The sequence below is a fragment of the Lemur catta genome, chromosome 1 (assembly GCF_020740605.2).
Source record: "Lemur catta isolate mLemCat1 chromosome 1, mLemCat1.pri, whole genome shotgun sequence".
Lineage (NCBI taxonomy): Eukaryota > Metazoa > Chordata > Mammalia > Primates > Lemuridae > Lemur > Lemur catta.
Window position 1 is genome coordinate 148824503 of NC_059128.1, and position 10164 is coordinate 148834666.

A 10164-nucleotide genomic window follows, 5' to 3' on the forward strand; every position below is an offset into this window, starting at 1 on the left:
AGTCCTTCTTCCCTTCCTTCCATCAAAATCATGCTTCTCCCACAAGGTCTACTTTGCAAGCTAATTGTATTATGGAAATTTGAAACTGAATCAATTTCTTTTTCCTCTGGAGTCCCAAATAATCTTTTTTGTGACTCTATTATCATATTTGTCTTGTTTTATTGTTAATCTTGGTTTGTTTTTTCCTTTATCAGATTGTAAATTCTGCGAGTGCAGAACTTACTACTTTATCCTTTTATCCTCTCCATAACCTAGCACCTAGGCGATGGAAGACCCTGTCCTCAGGCAGAAAGATGGAAGCCGTATGAACTGCACCTCCTCACTGCTTAGTAGAACGTGATGGGAAATGAGAGGACACAAAAACCCCTTCGGCCAGCCTTTGTCTTTTTGGTGCCCTAAAGTTTCTGTCTCACTGTGATTAAATGAATAAAATTATAAGCTCAACCAGGAAAAGGGAGGCAGCCCCTGATTGGGCAGATCCAAAACCGCCCTTTATCCACGACCTAGGAACATAGGTGCTTTGCATTAATCATTTATTTTTTTAAGCACTCTGAAGTATATTCCGGTTTACAGATGAGGAAACTAAGGCTAAGAGAGGAAAGTAATGTGCTCAGGCTCACAAAGGAATGTGGAGCTAGGATTTGGCAGATCCTAGCACACCTCGCAGAGGTTTTCTAGGGAAACACTGCCTAGGAACTTGGCCCACCCCTAACATCTTACCCACTCTTGTCTCCAAGTGCACTACAATAGACAGCAACTCCTTTCTCCACCCCGAGTGGAGATCTCAACATCTGCAACACGTCAGATCAAACACAAACGTGATCAGGAAAAAAGGCTTTGTGGGGCTATATACAAGTTTATTTCATTTTCTATAAAGGCAGCATCAACTTTCCCTTTCAAAACGGCTTTTCTAAAAGTAAATTTTCTGGAAATGCATTCTTTATAAATGTAGAGCATGCAACAACATGTAAACATAACCGAAGCATTTGAAACTGGTTAACTCAGTGAATAGCTTGCAAGATAGGTTTTTGCTTTGGGAGGGATTAGAGGTCTCCCAGATTTTGTTGGAGTCTTTGCTTAATTCTAATTACAGCTATAAGGATAGCAATTTACCTTAATGGTATAAAATGATTTATTAAATGCTTAAAATAACTTGTAAGAAATGACTGACCAAGATTGTGAGTCACCCAAAAGTTAAAAACTAGGGCCTATATTTTAAAAGAGAGATGATACTTTTTAGAATTTCATAATTAACAGCTATTTTTTATGCCACATCAGCAATAACTTTTAGTTGATTAGTCTTACCTCAATTGATGGCACGCACTTCAAAATGATTAAGGAGGTATTGTCATACTTTATTAATCCTCCTTATTTTTTATATTGAAGGCACTGTTTATAAACAAGCAAAATATTCCAAATAAATGTATTCTTGGCCTATGTATTATTTTTTAAATTTGGATATTCATCTGTTATAATTAAAACAAAATAGGGCTGGGCACAGTGGCTCACGCCAGTAATCCTAGCACTCTGGGAGGCTGAGGTGGGAGGATTGCTTGAGTCCAGGAGATTGAGATCAGCTTGAGTGAGACCCTGTCTCTACAAAAAATAGAAAAATTAGCCAGGTGTGGTGGTGCACACCTGTAGTCCCAGCTACTTGAGAGGCTGAGGCAGGAGGATCGCTTGTGCCTCGGAGTTTGAGGTTTGCTATGCTCACACCCCTGCACTCTAGCCTGGGCGACAGAGACTCTGTCTCAAAAAAAAAAAAGTCCACAAACAAATGAAACTGTGTTTGAATTTCCACAAGTATGTTTGCATTTTGAATGCCTTGTATTTCATATTTGGAAATCAGATCATGCTAATGCCTTCATATCCTTGCCCTTATAATCGGCACAAAAACAACTGGCTTCAATTAACAAATAAACCTTTATAAGCCAGGTGCAGTGGCTCACGCCTGTAATCCTAGCCCTCTGGGAGGCCAAGGAGGGAGGATCACTTGAGCTCAGGAGTTTGAGACCAGCCTGAGCAAGAGTGAGACCCTGTCTCTACTGAAAATAAAAAGAAATTAGCCAGACAACTAAAAATAGAAAAAATTAGCCAAGCGTGGTGGCGCACACCTATAGTCCCAGCTACTTGAGAGGCTGAGGAAGGAGGATTGCTTGAGTCCAGGAGTCTGAGGTTGCTGTGAGCTAGGCTGACACCACAGCACTCTAGCCCGGGCAACAGAGCAAGACTCTGTTTCAGAAAAAAAAAAAAAAAAATTGAAAGAAACAAATAAACCTTTACAATAAAAGAATCAAGACCTAGACTCATCATGTGACTGACTGTTTCTGCATATGTCTGACTCCATGGAATAGAACATGCCCCAGATATATTAGAAAAACACTAGAACAGCACATAAAAATTTTCTATGTTGTTCTACAAAAGCCAGAAATTAATTACAGGGACCATGTTTCACAGCAGAAGGTAGTGATTTACTCTGTCAGTCAATGCTCTGCGATTCCCTCTGGAGAAGCCCATCAGTTCAGGTTAGAAGGGAATGGTCTTTCTCTTGCAATGTTATTTACATACTCATTGAGACACTGCTCAGAATTCTCCTCTGGTTGACTTCTCCCTGCAGGGAAGCCTGTGCAAGGAAGGACGCATCAGTCCAGATGACCCTCGCCAGGCTGAACTTGTCCATTGGAAGAGGAAAAGCTGACTGCAGGGTGAGTAAGCCTTCCTCCCGGCACTGGCTCCGGAATCTCTTACTAAAATACAATTTTAAGTAAGCTCTGCATGTGGGAAGCTCATTGACTCTGCGCTTTGCATTTTCCTTTTTTACAGAGCATCGTGATCGTGATCCACGGTGGACTGCGTGTAAGATGAGCTGGGGGTGTCGGCAGGGTAAATTTGGAGAAGCCCACAGTATTGGCAGAGCACAAAAGGGCCCCTGCAGGTTTTGAAGAGCTGCACAATGTACTTGCGAAATTTCTCCCCGAGAAAGAAGTAGATGACTGGATTAAGGCAGCAGTGGACAAAAGCCAGGGTTTCTGTGGCCTGGATGGCATAGTCCAGGTATCTTTCAAAGGTGCAGTCCTGAAGGACTTCCAGCTCCACCAGGGTCTCCAGGAAGAGCACTATGTTGTAAGGTGTCCAGAACCCGAGGAAGAGGACCACCACGGCAAAGATCATCTTCACCGCCCGGTTCTTCTTCTCGTTCTTACAGTGCTGCAAAGTCCTGATGATCGTGGAGTAGCAAAACAGCATGACCCCCAAGGGTATCGCCAGTCCCAGAATGTTGATCTCCAGGGAGCTTAGAACCTTCCACGTCGTCGAGTTGACAGAGTACTTGGTTTTGCAGTAGGTGTGGTTGCGCTCCGTATAACAAGTGCTGAACAGAAGGCCAGGAAGGGAGGCAAACACAGCCACTGACCACGTGGCCACGCTGGTAATGACCCCATAAGTCAAGGTCCTGGCTCTCAGGGAAAACACCGCATGCACAATGGCCAGGTACCTGTCGATGCTCATGAGCATAATGAAGAATATGCCACTGTAAAAGCCCACCAAGTACATCCAGGAAATAATCTTGCACAGGCCTAGTCCAAAGACCCACTGGTCTGCAGCATAGTAGCCCCAAAAAGGGAGGGAAAACACGAAGAGCAGATCCGAGATGGCAAGGTTGAGCAGGTACACGTCGGTCATGGACTTGAGCCGCTTGTATTTGAGCAGGACCAGAACCACCACGGAGTTTCCAAGCAGACCAAACAGAAAGACTAAGGAGTACAGGGGAGGCAGGAAGAGCTCCCCAAATGCCTTGATGCCTTCTTTGGTGCAGGGCTTGGGGATACTTTCATAGAGGTAGTAATTGCTGTATATACTTTCATCCAGCGTGGTGTCAGCTACATTCGTGGGGTCCATTTTTTAACCCTGCAACCTCTTCAAGGCAGGTCTGGGCCCAATCAGAAGAGCAGACAAGACTTCTGTAAAAACAAAAATAAATCATAACAGTGCTAAATGCAAAGCAAGCTGCATACTGTCTTGCCTCGGATTATTATACACCCTTCGCAAGACAAAGGGTTCGATTCCTCACGGGGCCCTCGCTCTTTGGGCCCCAAATGAAATAATCCTGGCCTATGAAGTCAGACAGATTTGTTTCAAATTCCAGCCCTGCCACTCGATAATTTTCTTACCCCTCTGCTGGGAGCTTCAGTTCTCTCATTTGTAAAGTGAGGACAGTAAAACTCCTTTCCAAGGAGATGTTTTTCAAGGATGTTTCTAAAAGACATTTTGTCATTTGGGCTTACTGAAATCACTTTCAGGGATGACAAAATCAGTTGACATTCCCAACAGTACTGCACCCAGGGCCTTTCTGACGTTAAAAGAAAGAGAGAGATTAAAAATCTACACGTTTCCCCTTCAGATTATAACTCCAAAACTTCAATAACTGCTTAGGTAATCTCATTCAGTTAGTATGAAACTAGGTTTGCCGCTTGCCTTTATATAAAAATTGCAATACCTCCTGCATGCTTTGCACTTTATATATTTCAAAGCATGTTCACCCGCATTGTGCATTTAGCCCTGTCCCCATGCTCCTGTCCCTACCCACACCCACCAAAAATCTTGTTATTTAAACCAAGCCAGCATCTTGTTGTAGATGACTCATGAAAGATTCAGAGAGGTTAAGTGACTTCTGAAGACCACACAGCTGTGTGTAGCACTTGCTCTTTGAGCCCCAAGTCCCAGTGATGTGCTGGTAAATCGGATCTCTGAGGCAGGCAGATCAAAGCTGTGATTTATAGCATTGGCTGGTTTCTGTGGTGTAAACTGTCCCAACAAGGCCAATCTCCAGCTACCAACTGCCTCACAAAATTGTTGTGTGCCAGTCGGTTCTTGGGCACTGGCACAAGCCGGCTGCAGCACAGACCTGCCACATGCCGCGTCTGCTCAAGAGCGCCCTCCCTGGTGGGAACGGGCCTGGCCTTCCCGGTGGCTGGTGCTCCGGGGCCAATTTGACGCTAATACAGCAAATGTGCTTTCAATGCCTTTCGGAAAGTTGCAATAATCAGTTGGGAAAATTGAAAAAGCCTTTTGGTCTTTTCATCAAAAATCAGTTCTATGCACAGAATCCTATCGGAGTGGGAAGGAGCCTGATGAATCTGGAAAAGGCACAGCGTAGCCAGAAACAAAATCTCCACCTCCACCAACTGCCTTTATTTCCTTTCTTAACTGGCAGATGGCCGGGCGCGGCGGCCCATGCCTATAGTCCCAGCACCTTGGGAGGCCGAGGCGGGAGGCTCCCTTGAGCCCAGGAGTTCGAGGTTACAGTGAGCTATGGTCGTACCACTGAACTCCAGCCTGGGTGACAGAGCAAGACTCTGTCTCTTAAAAAAAAATATATATATATATATACAAATTTTAAAAACTAAAAAACATTGGCAGATGAAGAGGTTAAACCCTTCTTAAAGTTGATCACAGGCTCACATGTGTATCTGAGCAATGCAGGGATGAACGGCTCTCTGACTCCAGGCCACCCCTTTGCTTCCTTCTCGATGCTCTTGTGGCACCCCAGCAGTCCTTACCGAAACCCTTTTCATGGCGTTCAGTAATTTATATCCACTCTCTCCCCGCACGCTCACCACCACATGCCCAAACACCCGAACTGTGTGTTTCTCAAGAGAGAGATTTTTGACTTATTCCTACAAATGGATGCTGAAGACCTGTTGTAGCACAGGGTCTCCAAACACTGTTCAATGGATAACAATTCCAGTCTTTCTCCACCATTTGACCAGTGAAAATTCAAGGACTAAACGAGGCTGAGGAGTTAGAAGATTATCAGGAGAACAAACAAACAAGAAAGATAGCTGATAAACGTCTGGAATTATTCTTAGGAGGCCTTATGTGTGTGGTGTTTCTTGGCCCGGGAGTCGTGCTAGAAGGGAGAGGCAGAAAAGTGTGTATTTTTGATGAAAATTGGTTTTGGGCATGTGGACTTAGGCTAGATGTGTGCAGGGGGAGCACTACATATGTGAACGCCTATCAGATGAGGCTCTGCAGGTGTGGGGACAGATAGGTCCAGGGTGTTGTGGGCTACAAGACAGGTGTCAACTGTGAGCCCCAGACTGGTGCAGGACTGCAGTGTCCGGGCTGGGCAGTGGCTGGCCAGCGCTCAGGCGTCCCCACGTCCACACACAGCCTGGGAAGCCAGTGTGCAACCTGAGCCCCCAGGAATCCCCCCCTCCCTGCTTACCTTGCTTTTCTGAAAACGGCACTGAGGAAGGTCGGTGAGGCAGTGCCAGGCTTGATCAAGAAGCACAGTGCTAAGAAGGACAGGTGCCTTTGAAGGGTGTGTGGCTTCCTGTGAGCACCGGCTCTCTCTTGCACCCATCTGTGCTGAGTTCAAGTGGGGTTTTTTTGACAGAAGTAGGAAGCAGATAATGAGTGACTCTTACTCATTCATTTCCCAAAACCGAAAGCCGGGAAGGTTTGCTTTTTGCTAGATTGAGAAAAAAAAAAATGAAGTCAGTTTTTAAAGAGAAATTTTCTAATTTTTAAAATTTTATTTGTTGGCTTTTCAACTTAAAAAAGATTTCCTTTTGGCCGGGCGTGGTGGCTCACACCTGTAATCCTAGCACTCTGGGAGGCCGAGGCGGGAGGATCGCTCGAGGTCAGGAGTTCGAGACCAGCCTGAGCAAGAGCAAGACCCTGTCTCTACTAAAAATAGAAAGAAATGATTTGGACAGCCAAAAATACATATGGAAAAAAAAATTAGCCTGACATGGTGGCGCATGCCTGTAGTCCCAGCTACTCAGGAGGCTGAGGCAGAAGGATTGCTTAAGCCCGGTAGTTTGAGGTTGCTGTGAGCTAGGCTGACTCCACGGCACTCTAGCCTGGGCAACAGAGCAAGATTCAGTCTCAAAAAAAAAAAAAGATTTCCTTTTGACTGGCTATACGTGGTAGCAATGACCACTGCATGGATGGGCAGTGGCAAGATGTGCAATGTTCTCCAAACAAGTGGACTCTGAGCAGGCCAGAGTGAGAAGAGAGGCCAGAGATACTCAAGAAAAAGGCCATTCAAGAATAGAGAAGAGAAAATTTGTCTCAACGTTTGTATCTGTGAGCAACTTGGATGGTGTTAGCCAACCACGTTCTTTGATTCACTAATTAATATGTCCTCAATCTTGTGTAAAGTGACATGACAATGCAACTTGAAGCTCTTTTGCAACAGGAAGACCTCTCACCCTAACCCATTCTGCTTGGAAATTGTGGAGCCTCAGTGACAGTGGTCTGGGTCTTTGGGTTTAGGTCGCAGTCAGAGCCGAGGGGCTGCCATGAGCCCTACGTCTCTTGTATCCTCAGCCTTTTGCCAGCTGCCAGATGTTTTCCTCCATGTGTCTGCTGTTGCTTAGCTCTTTGGTTCAGCTTCACGGAGACACAAGTGTCATTCTTTTTTATTTTATTTTACTTTTAAGGCTAGTCGTGCGAAGCAGTGGGAGTGGAGAAGGAACAAAGGAATCTGGAACTGGTTGTGATCAATTAGTTGTAAACACCACTGCACTCGGATCGGCCCATGCTTGCGGAGGAATTTGCCTAAATAGGAACTTAAAAATTGTGCTAGAACAGTATTAGTCAACCCTTCTTTTCATGATCACCTTCCCCTCAAGGAGTCTTTTGAGACTTTTTTTTCTTAACACCTCATAAGGCCGGGCGCAGTGGCTCACGCCTGTAATCCTAGCACTCTGGGAGGCCGAGGAGGGTGGATAGTTTGAGTTCAGGAGTTCAAGACCAGCCTGAGCAAGAGTGGGACCCTGTCTCTACTAAAAAAAATAGAAAGAAATTATCTGAACAACTAAAAAGATATAGAAAAAATTAGCCAGGCATGGTGGCGCATGCCTGTAGTCCCAGCTACTTGGGAGGCTGAGGCAGGAGGATCACTTGAGCCCAGGAGTTTGAGGTTGCTGTGAGCTAGGCTGATGCCACGGCACTCTAGCCCAGACAACAGAGTGAGATTCTGTCTGGAAAAAAAAAAAAAAAAACCTCATAAAATTTTAACACCACAGACATACTGTGCATCTGTTTACACAGCATATGTATATCCATGCTTTACACATAAAAAGAGTAAGAATATTTTTCTCCCTCCAAGAACCAATTTTTGCCTCCTTGGGGGCAATACAGCCTCAATTGCAAATGCATGAGTTAGAGAAGTGGTCCTCAGCTGGGGTGCTCTGCCCTCAGTGGACATGCAGCAATATCTGGGAACATTCTAGTGTGGGGTGGTGAGTTATTACTGGCTTCTCATGGGCAGAGTCCAGGAATGCTGCTAAAAGTCTACAATCCACAGGACAGCCCTCAACAAAAAGGAATTATCAGGTGCAGAATGTCAACAGTGCTGAGGTTGATAAACACTGAGCTAGGGCAGCGTTCCCAGCGTGTGAGCTGTGGAAGCAGGTTCATATTAACAGAAATTCTGCGAAAGAGAAATGGGGACCTGTGATCAAATAAGTTGAGGCACGCTGGGTGGGGCGCGGGTGAGATACAGCTCCTTACTGCAGTGCTTGCTGGGGGCTTTCCAGTGCTAATATCATCTTGAGCCTCTGCAAGACAGATTTGCAATGAAAATGTTCTAGATGTATTTGACCAACTAATCTATACCCATTATGTGGGTAATTTATAAAATGACTGCATTTTCATAAACACAGAGCCTGAAGAAGGTTCTACCATGGAATTATAGACTTAGAGGGGCAAGTTAGAGAGCTGGGGGGCATAGTGTGGAGGGTGTGAAGGCACATGCCCTGGGCAGGCCCCGGGCAAGCTCATCTGAATGCATTGCCTAAATCTCACAGACTGTGGACTGGGACGGGGGTGTCAAAGTTCGAGAACATATGCCGTCTCCAGGTGCAAATCATCATAAGTGATCGTTGGTCAATGTGGGTCTGTAGATGATCCCTTGAAAGCCACTTAGTGTCCCTTGACTGAACCTGGCCACGTGACAAACATCTGGGTTCCATGAATGAGGAAGTGTGAGCCCCTGTGTCTGTGCTGGCTGAGAGCACTTGCTTTGGTCTGGGTTTGGCTCTCAGCGTCACCACTTACTAGCTGTGTGAACCTCAATTTTTTTATCTAAAAAAGGAAGTGATAATACATGAGGATGTGAGAGAATTAAACGAGCTAATGTTTGTAAAGGACTTAGCACAGTGCCTGGTACATACAGGTGTTCAACAGTGGCCCTAGCAGTGAAAATTAGTAGGGTGAATAAAATACACAAGAATAGCTTCCTTTCTTGAAATAGCTGAGCCTGGCATATTGCCCTTAAGCCATTACTGGGATCCCAAGAATTTTTTTTTCTTTTTTTTTTTTTTATGGAGACAGGATTTTGCTCAGTTGCCCAGGCTAGAGTGCAGTGGTGTCATCATAGCTCACTGCAACCTCAAACTCCTGAGCTTAAGCAATCCTCCTGGCTCAGCCTCCTGAGTAGCTGGGACTATAGGCATAGGCCACCACACCCAGATAATTTTTCTATTTTTTGAAGAAACTGGGTCTCGCTATGTTGCTCAGGCTGGTCTTGAACTCCTGGCCTCAAGCAATCCTCCGGCCTCAGCCTACCAAAGCGCTAGGATTACAGGTGTGAGCCACTGTGCCTGATCCCAGGAAATATTTTAATTTAGATGTGGTAGGCCACATTCAATTTCCAAATCACTGTTCATGTTAAAAACAAGTTTCAGGTTTCCAAGTTGCAGAGGTTACTACTGCCCTGGAGAAAGTTAGTCTTCAGGTTGGCAAAGCAACAACATTACTGTCCTGGATAAACACCAAATAGGTTTCTTTTCTGTAAGGGTTTCAAAACTAAACATCTCCCCCCAAAAAAGATCTCACCCTCTCAAAAGAGGATCAATTTTTTAGTAATGCCCATTTCATAGATTTCATAGATAGAGAAATAGAAACCCAGAGAGTGGATGTGGCGTGCTAAAGGCAACACAGACACAATCGGGGCTACACACACATTCCTGACATTTTCACGGACACCATGTTGCATTGGGCTTAATTTCTGAAACCTGAGCAGAGAGGAGCAGACCAACAAAAAGGACAGTGCAAAGCCTACCCCAAACCCTGGCGGCACACAGCACAGCACAGGCCACCAAGAAAGCAGCTGTAACACGAGACTACAGCGCCCCCTGGTGTACAAAATCT

At 45.2% G+C, this 10164-nt stretch overlaps 1 protein-coding gene across 1 annotated transcript; it reads right to left on the reverse strand.

Annotated features, from left to right (window-relative positions):
• Positions 1–2228: 2228 nt before the first annotated feature.
• CCR4 (C-C motif chemokine receptor 4) lies at positions 2229–6261 on the reverse strand. The gene is made up of 2 exons (XM_045537489.1): positions 6227–6261; positions 2229–3959 (listed from the first exon to the last, which is right to left on the reverse strand). Exon 2 carries the CDS (start codon positions 3895–3897, stop codon positions 2818–2820), a length of 1080 nt encoding a protein of 359 aa, XP_045393445.1. The 5' UTR covers positions 3898–3959; positions 6227–6261; the 3' UTR covers positions 2229–2817.
• Between the last annotated feature and the right edge of the window lie 3903 nt (positions 6262–10164).

Excerpts from the sequence above, each read along its gene's own strand:
- CCR4 (XM_045537489.1), bottom strand. The coding sequence starts at position 3,897 with ATGGACCCCACGAATGTAGCTGACACCACGCTGGATGAAAGTATATAC.